This window comes from Solea solea, chromosome 4, assembly GCF_958295425.1.
Source record: "Solea solea chromosome 4, fSolSol10.1, whole genome shotgun sequence".
NCBI lineage: Eukaryota > Metazoa > Chordata > Actinopteri > Pleuronectiformes > Soleidae > Solea > Solea solea.
This window is the reverse complement of record NC_081137.1, coordinates 18,803,497-18,821,552: the sequence shown is the minus strand read 5'-3', so window position 1 is coordinate 18,821,552 and position 18,056 is coordinate 18,803,497. Positions and strand designations below refer to the sequence as shown.

Sequence of the window (18,056 nt, the reverse complement as noted above, 5' to 3'; positions counted from 1 at the left end):
GTGGCCACATCTCCTCTGTAACACTGAATCCAGAAGTCTTTGGGACAATGAGCTTACTCCTCACTGGATTTACAACGCCAGTAAACTCCAGTTTATGGTCTCAATCACTAGTTCGGGGTCTTCTTCAATACAGCATTTGAGTCAGACAGACCACGAAGCACAGCACTTATTTGGGTCTAGACAAGAGCAGGACATTTTTGGAGTAGCAAGTTTGGGTTATGATTGTTCCGTGAGAATAAACTGTGAGATGCAGCCTGCACAGACACTAAAACATGGCTAACACACTTCCTGTGTACCTGCAGTGACAAATGAGAAGGAGGAAGAGATAAGCTGTGATTTCTAATATAAACTCATATTACACATTACAACATATTTCAATATAAGAAGCTGTAGGTAGACATTAAACGGCTTTGTACAAGGGATGAGCCGATATGAAACTCGGTATTGGTATCGTATCAGCCCTATACTGGTCAGAATCCTTGGATCGGATATCAGAATTTTAGCTGAGTCATGTTGTCGGCTGCTCATTTTTTCTTCTTTATGGGAGAAGAATATGTGTTCCACTGTGACACTAATGGGTTATTAACAGCTTTGTCGTTTAAAAGGTGTAAACTGACTCTGTCTAACTGATAATGGTGTTGGTAGATACCCGGGCTTGTGACATCGGCATCGTTATTGGACGAGAATAAGTAATATCCGTCCATCCTTACTCTGTACGTCGCTTGTGAGCAAACGTTTGCCTTCCACATTTGGCAAAATTAAAGCGCGCACACCAGCTGCTCTCGCTCAGATAATGTCCAGATTGTTCATGCATTGTCTACTGTGAATCCAGAAAATCAGACAATACCGGGACAGAGACAGTGAGGCACTGTAGAATTGCTTGTCTTGACATAATAAGATGGGTTCTGTTGTGTGGAGACACCATTTGTGATGTTTCAGTCGTTTTTGCTCTGTGCTGTGATTTACTTCAGGAGGATGAGTGCTCTGCTGTCGTAGGTATCGTGACAGCAGAGCATCATGTGCCCACTCCTTCTCTCCCCCCCCCCTCCCAGCACCTCTGTAAACTGGGAGGTGCCAGCTGCGATCTCGTAGCAAGTTTCCATTGGTGCTCAAGATGCTGTTTCCACGTGGAAAGCATTAGTCCCTCCTCCCTTTCTCTTCCTTAACCTTTCTCTCCCTCTGTCTCTCTCTTTCTCCCTCCCTGCTCTTGCTTTTATGGTTAACAGAGACCTGACTTTGCTGTGCAGACGCTCTCTCCCTTCCTCACCATCGTCCTGTCTTTTCTTCCTCCCTCCCTCCCTCTGTGTTTTGCTCTCGCCTGTGCGCTATACTCCGCTGATAAGGACCACTCAGTCCAGATGGGCAGCAGTTAGAGCCATTTGGGCTGTCCCCGCAGACCAGAGAACATTATAATTGCACCTGTCACTATGTTTGCCTCTATTTGGTATGCCAAGAAGCTTGGGAGACGACTTGTACAGAACAGCCGGAAAGCTAAAATGCTGAAAGACAAGGTAGGTTTACTGCTGTGCATGCTTTAATGATTTATGGAAGATTATGAATGGGAGAAGACGCAGCATTGTGTCAGGTCTGTGTTAAATTACACAGCTGAGCTCTTCTTTGTATGTTTGCTGTTCCTCTGTGGCACTGTAATGCATGAGAGGTTTTTGGTTGGTGTGATTTACGTTGTGCTGCGGCGGCCGGTGATACTTCACTTCACCTGTTGATAAACAGTGTTGCTGACGTGTGTCAGCGATTTCACTCTGGGGGTAAATTACTTGACTTTGCTCAGTGATGTGCTTTTCTGCCTCATGTAATAGAGAGAATAAATATTGAAGGACAGTTTTCCTTTTTGTCTCGTGGAACTCAGAAGCTCATTCTACTTGCAACTTGTTCAGTAATAGCAGATTCACCTATCTCAGCTGCTCTGGCCCCAAGCAACATTTTTCTTCACCAACGTCTAAGGGAGCGTCTGCCTTTGGCATCGCCAAGCTTTGGCACCACAGACAGACAAGTGCTATATTCACCTGCTGAAGTCGTCACCTGACTGCAAGTTAACTATACAGAGAGAGATGATAGTTGATAGGACTATAAATACTGACATGGTTGCAGATCTGTGCACTTAATAATGTTTCTGTCCTTTTTTGACAGTGGTCACTGGCCTACAGTATTGAGATCTAATGAAACTGAGTGAGCACATGTCCTCATCTCATTGGATAGAACTTTCCCATTTTCGGACACTTCTGTTGCTTCTCTTTCAGCTAAAATACCAGTCATGCACGAAAGCTTTCCTCCAGAAACTTCCATTTTCTGGGAACATTTGTGCTCCAAAGTGGATGAAGCGACGTCTCCCCACCGGCGCCTGCACTCTTAAGGTCAAACTCGACACCTTGCCGGCTCCTTGTCAGGGTCTAACATGTCAGTATGTTGTTTGTTTTCTGCAACACTTAATTACCACGAGGCAACACTAATCTCTCCACACACTTACTGTGTGATGTATTGAGCTGTGTTGTCTCTAGGGTCTGCTAATAGGATTTAGACTTTGGCCTCACTTTCTTGTGACACACAATTTCAGCACTGTCTGATCAAGACCATCTCTTGTGGTTTCTTTTTTGCCAAGTTTTGTCACCGAAGTTAAAATTGAGTTTTAAGCTTGAATGAATTCACTTGTCAAAAGTAAAGATGAAATTGAATGGATGTAACATTAGCCTTGTGGCTGTGTTGTTCATCATGTACTGGTCCAGGTTTTAACAGAGCTGTACTGCACGTCCATCATGTCCACTTCCGTAGAGGCTGTATACCTCATTAGAATGAGAGTTACTCCACCTAAACAAAACAACAAAATCATTCAAAAGTCACCCACACTGGGTAAAAAACATAATTCTCAAAGGAGCTAAAGAAAAAACTACATCCGTCTTCTACCGTTTTATCCTCCACATGAGGGTCACTGGTGGCGGTGGTGCCAAAGGCGGGGGTACACCCTGGACAGGTCACCAGTCCATCACAGGGTCACATACTCACATATGGTCAATTCAGAGTGTGCAGTTTGACTACTCCCCAGATCTGCATGTTTTTGGACTGGACTGTGGAAGGAAACCAGAGAACCTTGGAAAAAACCCATGCGCACACACAGAGAGAACGGGCAATCTCCATGCAGAAAGGCCCTTGTTCTGACCGGGTCAAGAAACTTTCAAGCGTACCAGAATATAGGAGATGAGAAGATGGGGAGACAATGTTCTCATTGATGTTATACATTCATCTGCACATAAACCTTCTTGAGGAGGGTTGGTCATCCATTCACCTTTCCATGCATAGCTCACTGTAAGTTCATTTTGTTCTCTGGAGGGTGCCTGGTTTGATTGGATTCTTCTTCAGTAGGCGGTAGTGAGACAACAGAATTAAAACTCTTTAACTACCATGAGGGTACCTCTGTCTGTGCTCAAAGTCACCTTGTAGTTCACTGTGAATAGGCGAGGTTAGTGAATTCCCAAACTTCTTCCTACTGTTGTTTTTTATTTTATTTATTTATTTTTTTTTTTTTAAGCAAAATGAAAAATAGCTTTGGCTTCAAGCCATTTTTTTGACCTTTACGCCATCTGGGGCCCATGGGGTCCTTTTCCCTTTTTCCCTTTCTCATGCTTTGACACACATTTTGTCATCGTGTCTCACACTCACAACTTCCACCGTAGCCCGGCTCACAGCTCGTCAATCCGAGACACCCCCCCCCCCCCCCCCACCAAAACCACCACTACCACCTCCACCTCCCCACCCTCCACAGCGAGTGAGTAGCAAGGCCATGTTTACATGAACAAAAAGCCAGTCTGCTGCTTAGCAACAAATGTTTGCGAGTGTTTGCGTGTGTGGGGGCTTACACAGTGCTGAAGTAGAGTGCTTGCATTTTACCTAATGGCCTAAGGTGCAGGGTGGACGGTACCAGTAATAGACACAATGCTTTGAAGTGATGCTTTTGCAAGCAATGTAGGATTCGCAGCGATTCTACAGTACATACGTGGTGAAATAGTGGAATACTATTGTGGATGCACCAAAAGGAGAATTCAAATGTGTTGTTTTAGATTTGCAGCTACAGATTTGAGGTGTATTCACCCCTGAGCTCACTTATTAAATGACCTGGTTGGACTGTGCTAGTACAAAGTATATGCTTATAAGAGAATGGGTAATAATGGTGCTGTATATACATGTGTAAAACACTGACAAAGGCACATGGGAGTTGATTTTCCCCTTCTCAGTGCAACACCTAATTGTATCTCTGTGCTATTTCAGACCAACAGTGTTCTCTCTTGCGTTTCTTAGTCACATATCTGCTGCTGCTGCTGCTGCTGCTGCTGCTGCTGCTGCTGTTGCTGACTGTGCTTACAGAACTTGGAACGTTTTCCAGTGGTGAAGAATTTAGGCTTGTCTTGGCTTTAAATTGCGGTGATGTCATTGTTTTATTGTTTTTGCCGTGCCTTTCCAGAGAACAGTTTCTCAGTGTTGCTCCCTTCAAAAACAGTAACGGCGCTGTCGATAACTCAGAGAAGGATAAACAATACCCACTGAGTTTAAATTCAGGCTATTAAATAAACGAAATTCCAAGTCATTTTTCAGTTCAGGTGATTGTTGTTTGGCCCTTTGCTCTGTCTCAGCAAATATCTAAATTGTTTACAGTTCCTCTGCCGGAACAAAAACCTACTTATTATTCTATTTTTGATTAAAACAGACATCTCACCTGCAGAAGAACCAGTCAGTGCAGCAGAGCTTTGAAATCAAATTGGAAAGTAACCCCTTTTCAATAATCAGATATGAATTATCCATGCCGCATCTAAATGTAACGAGACGTCAACTCCCTCAAAGAAAAGGCATCTTTAATTTCCTCGTTCTATAAATGGCCATTATTATCCCCACTGCAGACTGTTATTTGTTGTATGTCATACAGAAAGTTTCTAATTTTAAAATGTATTTCTTTTCTTTTTTTAAAAAATGTGTTTTTGTCAGAGATAATTGGAGCAGAACATTAATAACAGAAGCACAGTGTCCACACAGAGCCCCCCCCCCCCCCATGTCGTGGTCATTATCTACAGTTTCTTGGTACATGTTTGGTCTGCAGCCTCCCAGAGATTCTCACTTGAAAGCTGTGTCACAACAATACAAAGCATATGTATTATGTAATGCTAGTGTCGTCTAGGCTAACAAATGCAAAGGCAAAGAAGAAGGAGAATTTAAGCGCTCCATCTGGATTAGTCAGTGAAATGAGCAAAGCGCTGCTTGTGGGGTGGGAAATTAGATATTTACTATATTTTCATCCTGGCTGATTTTGCAACCACTTCAAAATGACATCGTTTGCATCTGCCTTTCTTTTTTTCACAATGGTTATAGCAATACACCACTCCCCAACAACCTCTTCAAACTAATATCAGACTCCTGCTTTGAGCTACCTTTTACTCCAGAGTGGAGGCTTTATTCTTTTCTTTTTTTATAGTGGGGTGTCCTTGTGGCTGATTGGATATGTTGCATAACCACAACCTTGCTGGATAGATTTGTGCTGGGGACCTTTGATGCGTGTCTGCTTTTCTCCTGTGCCACATCCTCGCCCACAAAGAAATCCCAAAAAATCGATATTGGAGAATAGAACCAAACGAGGTGAGTCGTCATTGTCGGCTTGCCGAAATGGGCGACTCCAAATTCTCATGACAACACGTGAATATTGTTGTGGTCTTTCGCACGTCTTTGTTTGACCCTCACTGTTAACAGGTGGGTTTTCGTCTTGAAATATCACGTCCCAATTCGGTGAAAAAGTTGGCATAATATTGATAAAAAGGTAGATGCAAAGGAGTGCCGCAGAAGCAGTTTAAGCAAATAAAAGAAGGATATTTAGAAACCACGTGAGTGGAATGTTCCTCTCTCTCCCTTCTGTGTTTCGCTGCACTGGAAAAAAACAATAGAAACAGCAGAACGACTGTTGAGACATGGATACGGAGCCGATGAGGAAACCACAGCGTTCCTCCACTCGGTGCAAGAAGCGAATATTCCGTTAATAATGAATGAAAGCAGCGACAAAACACTGCAGTGTGTCAACAAGTTTATGAGAGTGGATCAAGTTGTTATCCGTGTTATCCTTTCAATGTGGTGACAGGAACTTTTTTTCTTTGGTGAGCTCACTGCCATTATTTGATTTACAGCAGTTCATGGAATTTTCTTTAACTGAATCTTTTGAAAATGTGGTTAAAATTTGTGATACGCTTTAATGGAGGCCTAGCTATCATACCGTAATGGCCCCGAACTGTGTAAAAGGGATAAATGACAATATTTTAAAGAACACGTCAATTTAGCACTAGTCTCCACAAGTTCACTTAGTCATCCACTCCCAAGTGAGTGAGAATCTCCGCACATCGGTCTTCCTTCCCTCTCTGTCACTCTGTCACTGAAAACCCATTCAGGGCTACCTTCAAATGGCAGCTCGCTCTCCAAACACACGGGATTATCTGTGTCTACAGCTGTCCACAGTGAGCTGCGCTTTATTCCAAAGGACTTAGCCTTGATCACAGCAACCCCCACAGCAGCTCAGTGGCTGTCTGCTGTCAGAGATATCATAATTACAAAACTGAGTAAGCACAAAAAAGCCAACAAAATTGTAAATAAATATGACAGAGGAGGGGCTTTGCGTAATACTGCAGAGATGCAACATTTATTTTATGTGCAAGTTTTGTTTTTCAGAAGAGATAAAAACTCGAGTTTTTTCCAAAAGTCATAGTCAAAGTTATGATCATGGGGACGAAAAGAGAAGGCTGTGTCGCTGTCGTCTGAGAGAAGAATTCAAGACTCTCTGGTGTTTTCTTTGAGCAGGCGGTGTTTGTAATCTGCTGACAAAGGTTCGGCGTGGAAGGGAACAAAGGAAAACTGCTGAGATTGCCTGTGCAGTGTTTCAAACTCCAATCTATGAACATAAATTGGAAATGCTTATAGCCCGAGTTTAACTGTTGAAGAAAGTGTGAGGTTGATGTGGAGCAGCTGCATCTCAGTGGGAATGGTCTGAGTCACGGTCGAGAAGGATTCACTGTCAGCGTCATCTGAAAAACATCCCTTTTCCCCTGGAGCCTCCTCAAACACACTCATCACGAACAACCCTGGTTCTTGCTCATCTTTGCTGGAAATGGTGGTTTTCACCACTGCAAGAAAAACACTTTGCCCGATAAATGCAACCCCAGTGTTGGGCTTGTTACTCTAGTAATGTAGTATATTACTTATTAATCCTAACCCTTTTTAAAGGTAAAAAAAAGAATGGTTTGTTTCCAAAACAAATTTGTTCCAGTATGCCTTATTACTTGTCTGTTTTACTGTTCTTAACTTGGAAACTGGTCTTTTGGGCATGTCGGTTTAATGTCCTGCCAAAAATTCTTTTCAGCTTTCCAATATAAACAAGCCTATTAGACTGTATATACCAAACTAATAGTATAGATTAGGGGTTCCCAACACACAGGTCACTGGTACCAAGCCTTTTGTTCTGAAAATGAATTGTTTTCCTTGGAATTAAACAGTTTATTATCTATCACAGGGGAATTTAGAAGTACCACACCAAAATAAGGCTGCAGCAGACAGTACGACCACATTGGATAATAGGATAAAATGGGCTAAATCTGTAGTGAGTAACTTCTAAACTTAGATAAATGTCTTTTGCACTAAAACCATTGTCAGTTGAATTCACACAATGCTAGTGGTGTTGAGATCTCATGTCGCCCGGTGACATCCCGAAGCGCCACACAGGAAGTGACCAAAGCAACGGCAACATGATGTTAGTAAAGCGAGACGGCTGCAAACTGATTTGAACATGGACTTAAAACACAAAGAAATACTCACAGTTTTAATATCAACCAATTCATCCGTTTCTGTTAATGATGTTTAAATGGCCAAGGAACAGCAGAGGTCCCAAAATAATCCCTCTTTCTCTCCCATCTGTCTTTACCTTTTCTTTTTTTTTACTCTGATAATGTCATAGTGACAAAGCAGCAGCCATTTGCTGCATGGGAACCATCTCCTTTTCGATAATGGATCAGCACTCCAGTAGCCTGATGGCTCAGTGGGTTTTTGAGAGGGCCAGTACAGAGTAGCTGCAGAGTGAAACAGGAGTTATCTCTTTCATTTTTAAGCCTTCCCGACATGTCTGCTCCTATTTGAGTAGGTTGAGTCTAATCCTGCACTCTCTGGTGCTGAGGCAGAAAGTTCTGCTGCTTCCAGGTACCATGGGCCTGAAGCCTCAGTTGTTCCAACATCCATACGTCTGTTCAAGTGAGCCACACAAGTGTGTGTGGGAGGGAGATGGGCGCGGGCTGGTTAAGAGAGAAGAGGTCATTGAAAAAATGTGCAAATGAAAGAGACAGAAGAGACAGAGAGAGGGAAGAATAGGAGGAGAGACGGGCAGGTAGTTGAAGAAGCTGCTCATTTCTGTCTTCTCAGACTGAGCCTCTCTCCTCTGATTGCACCAATCACAAGAGTCAGACGAAAGGTTAAAGTTGTTTTTACTCTAAGAATTCTATCAGCTTGTAGGGTTGATTTACATCCCACTAAGTTGTTTTTCTCATATTGTAATTCTTCCTCAGGTTTTTTTGTCCTTGAGTAAAAACAAAATGAGGTTACATCACTGACATCATGTATTTCCTAGCTCCTTACCCTAACCTTAACCTTAACCACAACCAAGTGCCTAAACTGAACCCAATTCTCACCCTTACTCTAAAACTAGGTCTTAACCCTAAAAAGCACTTTAAAGTTGTAGGGCCCAGACAAATGAATGTCCCCATAAGGTCAAAATGTCCCAACAAAGACAAAACTGGACCAAAAAGAAACTCATTTTGCCACAAAAAAAAAAAAAATTATCAAAATCAATTAAATAAATCCATTTAATCCAATTACATTGACAACACCAAATAGATTTGAACATCTGTCCACTCATATTTCTTAATACTTAAATAACATACCATGTGATTATGGTGTGTCACTGTTCGGATTGGCGTTTGTGAGGTGGGTCCTCTTGCGCCATCTCTTTCCTGACGTGCTCCATTGATCTGTTTCTAATCTAGTTTTGGCTTTCTGACAGCGCTGGCTTCCCTCAGGCATTAATTATGCCTCCATGTGAGTTATATCAGTGGGCTTCAGCACCCGGCTCTCTGGCCTGCCTAATCCAACCAGATCCACATCTTTGGCCCAGCCACTGCTGCTCTCATCCAATCAGATATATTGAATATGTGTCGCAAGTGTTTCCCACTGGCCTACACCCCCCAGAGCGATATCACCCATCTGTCCTCGACAGTTCCGCTACATCCATTGTCCTCCAATTTAAAGAATGCACTTAGTTGCACAGCTGTATAGAGGGCAGATGTGTCAGCACAGGGCCTTTAATCTACCCAAACTGGACGAGACGCTGGTGTTTAAAGGCACAGATGGACTTTTTTTCACTTCCAAAGAGGTTGTGAGGAATCACTGGACTCAACTTCTTCACTGGGATGTCTTTACTAAGAAGCTTTGCTGTTTTTAGAAGCTGCGTCATCTCCTTGGTGACCTCACTCAGTTAGGGTACAGTTAGATGTATTAACATTCACCATGACCTTCATGGCGAAGCGACGGTGGGACGCCTTGACGAACAGCTCGTCTCTGGGCCACACGTTCCATGGAGGAAGCGTTCCGAACCTTTTGCCCCCTCCACGCTCTGAGGGTGTGGGAACCCTGAAGAAGAGACTGTCCATGGACATCCTGCGGGGCTGGGCCCCGGACTTAGGGAGCCTCAGTATGGGTCTGAATCTGAATTTGAACCCCGTGAAATGGCCCTCTCTTGTTACGGTCTGCAAGTGGAAAGAGAACCTGACAGGGAAGCTGAAGAGGAGACTCTCTGGTACTGATGACGAATCACAGGTCAGAAAACTGAACATGCATATCTTGAAGGGTCTTAATTATATAGTTTGGGATTTAGTTTACTTTTATTGATATGGCATATTGGCGACTTGTCCAGGCTGTACCCTGCCTTTCACCCTATGTCAGCTGGAATTGGCACCAGCAGCCCCACAACCCTCATGTGGAGGATAAAGCGGTAGAAGATGGATGGACAAACAAAGTTCCATTATGAAAGTGTGAGTTAAAATACACTGAGAGGACACTGAGTCCGTTTATGCAACAGTAATCAACCACTCCTCTAGTTTCATTTTTTTTTTTTTTTACAATTTTGTACATGCCGTGTAATTAGAACAGTGGCTTCCCATCCAACAGTTGCCTTAAATTTATGGAATTCATTAAATTGCAGTTATTTCCTATTAGAGTTCCCTTGTATCTGCTAATGGAGTTGCTGACTGGTGATCTGTCACATCAGCAGCCACTGGCTGTTTTATAGGTTTTGAATGAGTTCATTTCCACGGCTCTTAGGGTTGTTTCATTAAAGCAAGGTAGAAATGTTATGTCTTCTGTATCTTCCATTTTATACTAATGCTGGGATTTAAACTAGTGTCATATTGTTGCTGTTGGCCAGTTAAGGATGAGGTCAGTCTCACTGTAAGTACCATCTCTACTGTAGCTATTAATGGGATATTTGGACCGTTCATCTTCTTTTGTGTTTCTCTGTGTGTAACAGTAATGGGGGTTAATGTCAGAGCCCTTTTAAAATTCATCTTGTGAGCAGTTTTATTCACATTAAACGTGATGTATGTAAGCTATGTACAACATTGACCTTTAGTATTTAAGGCATTACAGCAATCCCAGTTCAAAACATTGCATTAACATGGTTCAGGAAGGTTGCCAGATTGAACAAAAATACAGAAATGAGACGCTGCACGTATACATCGCGTTACACAGTGTTCATGCACATGCGTAACTATCCCATTATCTGTTCTATTTTAATAAACGTTGAACCTATTTGGTTAATTTATGAGTTTCAGCAACAGGTGGGATCTGCTTGAGAGCAGCAGCAGGTAATTATTTTATGAAGAGCGGGTGACGGGGCTAGAAGCTGAAATCTGAAGCTCCCGATGTTGCTTCTCTGTCCAGGAGAAAAGTATCCACATCAGCATGTCCGACACCGTATCTTCGTCACAATTCTCTCCTTAGTTAGACATCTGTATTTAATCATGTATCCTCTGCAAACCCTTGTTTTTCTTCTCCTCTGGTTGAGACGTTCTTGAGAGGGTTACAGACTAAGGAGGTTTTTAGGTGCTCTCTGCTGGCATCCTTTGTGTTGAAATGCCACTAGCTGTGTTATTGGGTGCATGAAGTAATGTAGGGAGGAGAGAGGGGAATGACATCACAACTAGCAGCCTTTAATTATCGTATTATTGCTGTATTATTATTAGAAGTATTACAGATACTTGGCATTTACAAAGTATACGGTAGAAGTTATCCAAGACGTCGTTGTGCAAGCTGTTATTCTATACTTTGAAATGTCTCTCAGTATGCTGACTTCCTCACATTAATCACAGAGCAAACATATGTTGGATGCACAAGGTAATAATTTAGCACTGAATGCTTCACTTGCTGCATGAGATGACTAATTCAGGATTGAGCCGAGCCAAACACTCCTCACTCCTAATGAGTGCCCTCATGGTGTTTTTGGCTAAATGTATTCCTGGTATTAGCATATGATGCATCAACTAACAAGTGAAAACAGGCTGAATCATGAATTTAAATTTGAGAGACTGTATTAAATGACATTCCCCGTATCCCTCACTTTGCACTTTTGTGAAGCACATCACTAATCTGCTAATTAAATGTAGTTATTTTGAGATTTATTAAATGTTAATTTAACTAATTGTAGACTGGTCAAAAAAAACAACACATTGCTATTTTACCTTTCTATGTAAATGTTGCATTTGAACATTCAGTGCAGGACAATAATGTCACTCAGCAATTAAGACTTTGGTGATTGTGAGTAACATCGTGAGAGTAAGCAAACTCCATTGTTTAGACCAGGTCGAGCCCAAACGTCCCAGCATCCTTGTGTGTTTTAATGGCTTCATGTGGTGTGTTATGGGGACATAATGGTGTGTTTTGGTGCTTTCATGTGTCTATACCTTCCTGTACTCATTACCAAGAAGTGGTTATTATGGTTCACATGGCGGATTTGTGGTTAGTACTGTTGCCTTGCAGCAGGAGGACTTTTCCTTGGTGTGTGTTGGCTTTCTCCTGTTTCCTCCTACAGTTCAAAAAACATTGGGCATTCTAAATGAACCCTTGTGTGAATGTGAGAGGGAATGGTAGGCAATGAATGAATTAATGAAATTGTCATCATATGACCCTGGAGACTGGGTTTACTACATGTATTGTTCTAGGCTGTGCTGCAGTGTTTTATTTGGCTATCAGACAGTCAGAAATACTACTGGTAACTATTTCCAACTGATATTTGTCAGTAAAATGTCGGTGCAGAGCTGTGCTACAGCTGTCAAGTTTGAAAGAGTGGTACACAGTGAGAAAATAAATGGAAGTTGAAGGGACATTTTGTGACATTTTGGGGTTGCCATATCAAAGGTTTTTAGTTTCCAGCCTTTGTTTTTTTTTTTATTAGAACAAACTTTCCTTTGTTATATCTCAGTTCAATGTAAACAGATCCTGCAACAACATACTGTATGGACCCTTATTCATATAAGAGAGGGGAAGGTACAGTCGGGTATATGTATCAAGAGATGGCCTCAACTTGGCAACTACTAAGTCTCAGCCATACTTACCTTGAGCTGTTTATGTGCTCTGAGTTACCACTCTTTGTTGAATGCTGAATGCAACACAATGCCACTTTGTTGGAATAAATGACCAAGGCAGTGTGCCTGTCATTCTCAGCCCTAAATCAAAGGCAGAATGTATGCGAGTCGAGCAGAGGGGGCGGGGATAACTGGAAGACACACACACTTGCACACATACTGTAAGGCGGTCGCTTCTCTCACTGACTGATTCTCGGTACTCCACTTTTTTTTTTTTTATCAATTTTGTATTTGATTTTCTCTGAAAATACATTATATTTAATTTATGGGAAAACAGTGGATATGCATTAAAGATGTAAGTGTAACTTTCTGCTGGTTAGTCAGGCCTTCAAGTTGAAGCTGAACTGAAAGTGCCCCCATGTGGCAGGTTTGATATATTGCAGAAAAGGCAGTGAATGTCAGAGAACCTCAGTGCACCTTCAGTTCATGGGAAGATGAAGGTTATTGTTGTGATTCATTTATGTTTCATATGAATGCATCTTATATTAAATGTACAGTATATTTCATATTTATTGTGCACCAAACAGTGGTGAAGTGGATTGCATTGTCGTCTGTTGTATGTTCTCCCCGTGTGTGCAGGGGTAAGTGGTAGAAAATAAATTAAGGAATATTTTATTTTCCAGTAGAAAGGTCAGCATACCTGGAAAAAAAACTGTTTCTGGCTTCACCACAGCTTCTTATGTAGTTTTTCAGTGAAAATGTTTGAATAATAGTCAATCATTTTGTCAAGAGTTTGGGCTCAAACTAGTTAATGAGGCTTTCGCAAATAACCGCAGGCCAAATGTTGATGGCACAGGATGGAAAAGTGGCCTATTAAAGCAGTTCCACTTTGCTACCACCAGTCCCACCCATCATTCTGGCGATGACTGTGGTCCTTAGCGACAGAGTGCTGAGTGGATGAGAGCTGCTAAATCAAGTGGCACCGGCTCACTAAATGACCTGTCAAGATTTTGATTAGCTCATCTTGGGTTTGTGTCAAGGGTCAAATTTTCTGGATACAGGGACAATAAAATCCAGGCACACACACACAGATCTGCATACACACATTTGCTTGAAAGCTCAGTATAGTCGATTGGCCTGTAATGTTCCATCGAGGAAAATGAATTAGATGTTAAACAATGAAAAAAGTGCATATTAGATATTAACTTGTAATGTAAAGCTTAATTTAAACCACAAAAAACACTGATTAAAATTTAAAAAGTGAAATTTATGCTGGAGTAGAGTGGTTTGAGTCCATTGTCTTTTGTGGGTGTAAAGTGAATGTAGATCTCGGTAGTTTGCCTCAATTGTTTCTTGGCAAGCAGGTTGTACTGAGTCCGAAATTATTTACAGTAAAATGTTGATTTCAATCCAGACATCACTGTCAGGCAGTGAATATCATTAATTGAATAAAATTGAAAACATAGTAGGGCCCAGAACATATCTTTGTGGAACCCCTTATACATACACACCACTGGCACAGCCTCCAGGAACAATTTGGGGTTCTTGCCCAATGACACTGTGGCACATTAGCCTCACATAAACTTGTTAAATGAAGGAAAGCATTTACTTTGTACAGGAAATAAACATAGACGGACAAGTTTGAATCCGCACTGGTGAGGGCTCAAGTATTGTGAGAGAAATATTCAAATTTAGGATTTTGAGTATTATCTCTTAATTACTGCAATCACCGTTATCTCTTCTGCAGTACAAAGGGGCTTCTAGAAAATGGGTGCTGAAATGTAAAAATAAGATATTTGTATTGAGTGCCTAGTGAGGGAAAAAAAGGAGAATAGAGCTTTAAAAAGAGTGGTCAAGAGGTCAAGTTCATGTGCTCCATTTAATTTCCTGGAATCAATGGTTTGTAATGCATTAGCTTCACCGGGTGAAATCTGCTGTAACGTTAACTGACAGGCATAGAATAAGGAATAAAGCATCATGTGATATGCAAATGAAAAGAGCTTGTTAAAGACAATAGAGGCAGATATCTTTCCAGTCCAATGATAAATTGGATTTATTTTAAGTTACTGCCTTTTAGAATTTTGTTTGGAGTATGGGTGGTGAATCATTTCTAAATAATCTGATTTGGCTTGCATTACATTGACAGTGCATTGACTTCTAATGAAGTCCATGCCAATATGGAGGCATGAGACCATTTATTCCTCCTGGCTGTGATTTGTTGGATTGCTCCTGGTCGTAATAAATAATAAATTAAATTTGAAAAGTTCAGATACTGAACGATTCCTTAACCTTTCAGAAAAGGGGAATGTGACATTTTTATTGATTGATTCATTCATTCATCTACTTCTTTGTCCTCCACATGACGGTTGTAGGGCTGCTGGTGCCAATCCCAGCTGACATACTGTAGGGTGACAGGTGGCGTACACCTGGACAGGTCGCCATTCCATCACAGACTTCTTCATTTATTGTTTAACTTTTTTGACGGATCACCGAAAGTGAAGTAGTTCACAAAGATTTGAGGTTAAAGTCTTAGTTTGGTGGCAAGTGATAAATTGACCAAAACAAGAGATGTCCATCAAGCAGCGAGTATTGATACTATAAGGAAAACCCATGTTCTTTTTTTTTTTTAGACCTAAACATGTGCCTAAACCTAACCACAGGTTACTCACTGTGGCTAAAACTAACCATATTCAAAACCAGGATTTACTCAAAGCTCCACAAACAGTCACTACCATGTAAATAAGTTCTCTCATTTCTTTACAGAAAAATAGATTCCTTAAAGCGCAATTAATCATGTAGTTTTGTTCTGTAGGATCGTACTGTAATTTTACTCTGTCGCTGAAGATGTATACAGTCATTCATCATGACTTTAGTGTTTGGTTTATTACTTGGCTGTTTTCTAGTATGGGTTATTTAGTGCAGTCCTTCCCAGATACTGTGTTGGGACCCACAGATGGGTCACAGTAAATTCATTTTGGGTTGCCAAAGAAACTGTGTAGAATCATTTTTTTTCACCTAAAAAAAAGGATTGTTTATCAAACATACTGTATATCTCATGCTGGCTGCTTTACCCGTTAAAATGTCTTACATGTTTTACAGAAATGGCAGTTAAAAAAATAGAACTATTATATTATACTCGTATTTACTCTTGTCACAACTTGCAGTATATTTAAAAAGTTTGGCAAATATTGCCTGTTACATTTTACGCGCAGGCTCTGAAGAGATTGCCTCTTAGCAATGATGAATTCTGTGGATGCCTCAAGGACACACGGGATTACCTTCAGTTCGACAAAATGGAGGACATTTATTAAGCTTCTACAGCTCTTTTCATCTCGGATCCATTTGTCTCTGTTTGCTAAAGAGAGCAGGTGTGTCTCGGGCGATATCTACTTTCACTCTCTCCTGTTCAGATGTGCAAAATCACATAATATGAGAGATGAGAATGAAAATGTATGCCGGTGGCCTTTAAACCTGACTGACCACTGCAGTAAATGAAACTGTCTGAAATGAACGTCTGGGAAAAAGCAGGTGAAATGTGCTGCAGTATTTTGTCTCGCGCGCACTCATAGCGAGAGAGACAATTGCCTGGCCCGAATGGAATGGAGCATAAAAGAACGATGATACGATCTCTTAATAGTTCAGACAATGAAATGCGTTTGCAGCAATGGTGACTATTTCAGCAAATTAAAACGCACGGCATTAAGTCAATTTACCCTCAAGTGTGATGGCAATGTGTTCATTGAACAGTATATTTTGAAACAACATAAAATTTAGGATCTACTACTATTACTGTGGACTTTAGGATCGGTTTAAAGGGACATCTTATTCATGTAATTTGGATATTTACATTAAATTAAAGACTGATAATCTTTATCTTAAAAATATTTAAATTATTATTACATAATCCAAAATGAGGATGACATCAAGAGGAATATGCAGGTGAAAGTCACACACCGAAGTGCCAGTTCTGCCAGCAGCAGCTTTTGGAGAGGTATAGATTAAGCGGGAGTCCCATTAATTTGTTGCTTTGGTGTTAAGTAAAAACATAATGCACATTGTCGATGCCGTCAGATAAAACACAAACCAGGGCGAGGTGTCATCAGCCCACGCAGACAGGAGGAGACTAAGAGATTTCTGGGTCCATAAAAGTGTGCCCAGTGAGCTGGAGAAATGAGATGTCAGCAGAAGAATAATATCATTTACTGCAGCGTCGTGCATCCGAGGCTGGATACACTCATAAAGTCTTGTCTGGCTCTGTCTTCCATTAGGTGCACCTCCATCTTTTGATAAGACAGTATGTGGAAATATTCTGTTGGACAACAACGAAGGGCTTTTAGAGCACACACCACCTCCGACACTCGGTACACTTACATGCACAGTTTAATCGAGCTAAGGCCATAGTCTGACTAAGACAGGCAACCGGACAACTTGCCGAGTCCAAGTATACAGGCATTTATTGGCTGTGTATGTCTGACTCCAACTCTGTGGGTGGCACTGTATCCCTCTATAAGCTAGTGCATATTGAATCAGTTTCCTGTTGACCTTTATGTTACAAGAAAGCAAAAAGTGAACAACTACTTCCGGGTCAAAAGCTGGGGAGGATATTTTGGTGGATATTTGGATATTTGACATGAAATCGGACTATGAATCGCATTATCCAAGTATGTTAGTCTGACTAAGACCAGTTGTTACCAGTTGTACCATGTGTTTACGTGACATTAAGAAAACAAAATTGTCTTAGTCTGGCTAAAATTGGACTTTTAACATGCATGTAAGTGCACTGACTTAAAATGCTTTTAGTTGTTTTTTTCCTTCAAAATTTTAAAGAAAACATCCTGCTAACATAGATGTCACAAAAGGTTTATTTTTACACAACTAAACTGCAATCTGAATATTTTCTCCTAGGTTTGTTCGACAAATAACCAATAGGGATAATATAAATGAAAATAACTTCCTTGCGTAACACTTTTAAAGGTTGAGTGCGTAAGAATTAGTGACATCCAATGGTGAGACTGCTGTTCTTCTCGTCACTCCCATTCCCAAGCGTTTTTTCTCCTTGATTCTGTCCCACTAAGTCGGGACAGAACATCAGCGAACACATTTCTACGAATGCTTTGACCTTCCTTGTTCTCTGTTGATCACCCTCTGTTGCTGTGGTTACTGCTGATGATAATGGGGCCGACTCTAAACTGTCGTAGCGGTCCAAAGTAACCTCATACCGACCTTGCCTGTGTACAGATGAAGAAGAGCTGAAGAAGATAACTTAGGCGGTACAGACTAATTTATGTAATTAAATTAAATGAGAGAAATAGGTTTTAACTTGGCTTATAAAATTTGTAAATGTAAAAAAATAACGTTTTCATAGAGGCCATAGAGGCCTGACCTGAAGACCTCACATCC

At 41.1% G+C, this 18,056-nt stretch overlaps 1 protein-coding gene across 34 annotated transcripts in view; it reads left to right on the top strand.

The window, feature by feature from the left end:
- Positions 1 to 18,056, top strand: part of dlg2 (discs, large homolog 2 (Drosophila)) — a 153,146-nt gene that overhangs the window by 85,031 nt on the left and 50,059 nt on the right. Inside the window, exon 1 of one of the 34 annotated variants that reach the window (XM_058626707.1) lies at positions 1,217 to 1,511. The exons of 32 other annotated variants lie outside the window; for them this stretch is intronic. In XM_058626707.1, the coding sequence (XP_058482690.1) occupies positions 1,428 to 1,511 (84 nt within the window). In that variant the 5' untranslated portion in view covers positions 1,217 to 1,427. Of the gene's footprint in view, positions 1 to 1,216; positions 1,512 to 18,056 lie in introns of those variants that run through there. One more of the 34 variants, XM_058626712.1, reaches the window with a different exon arrangement.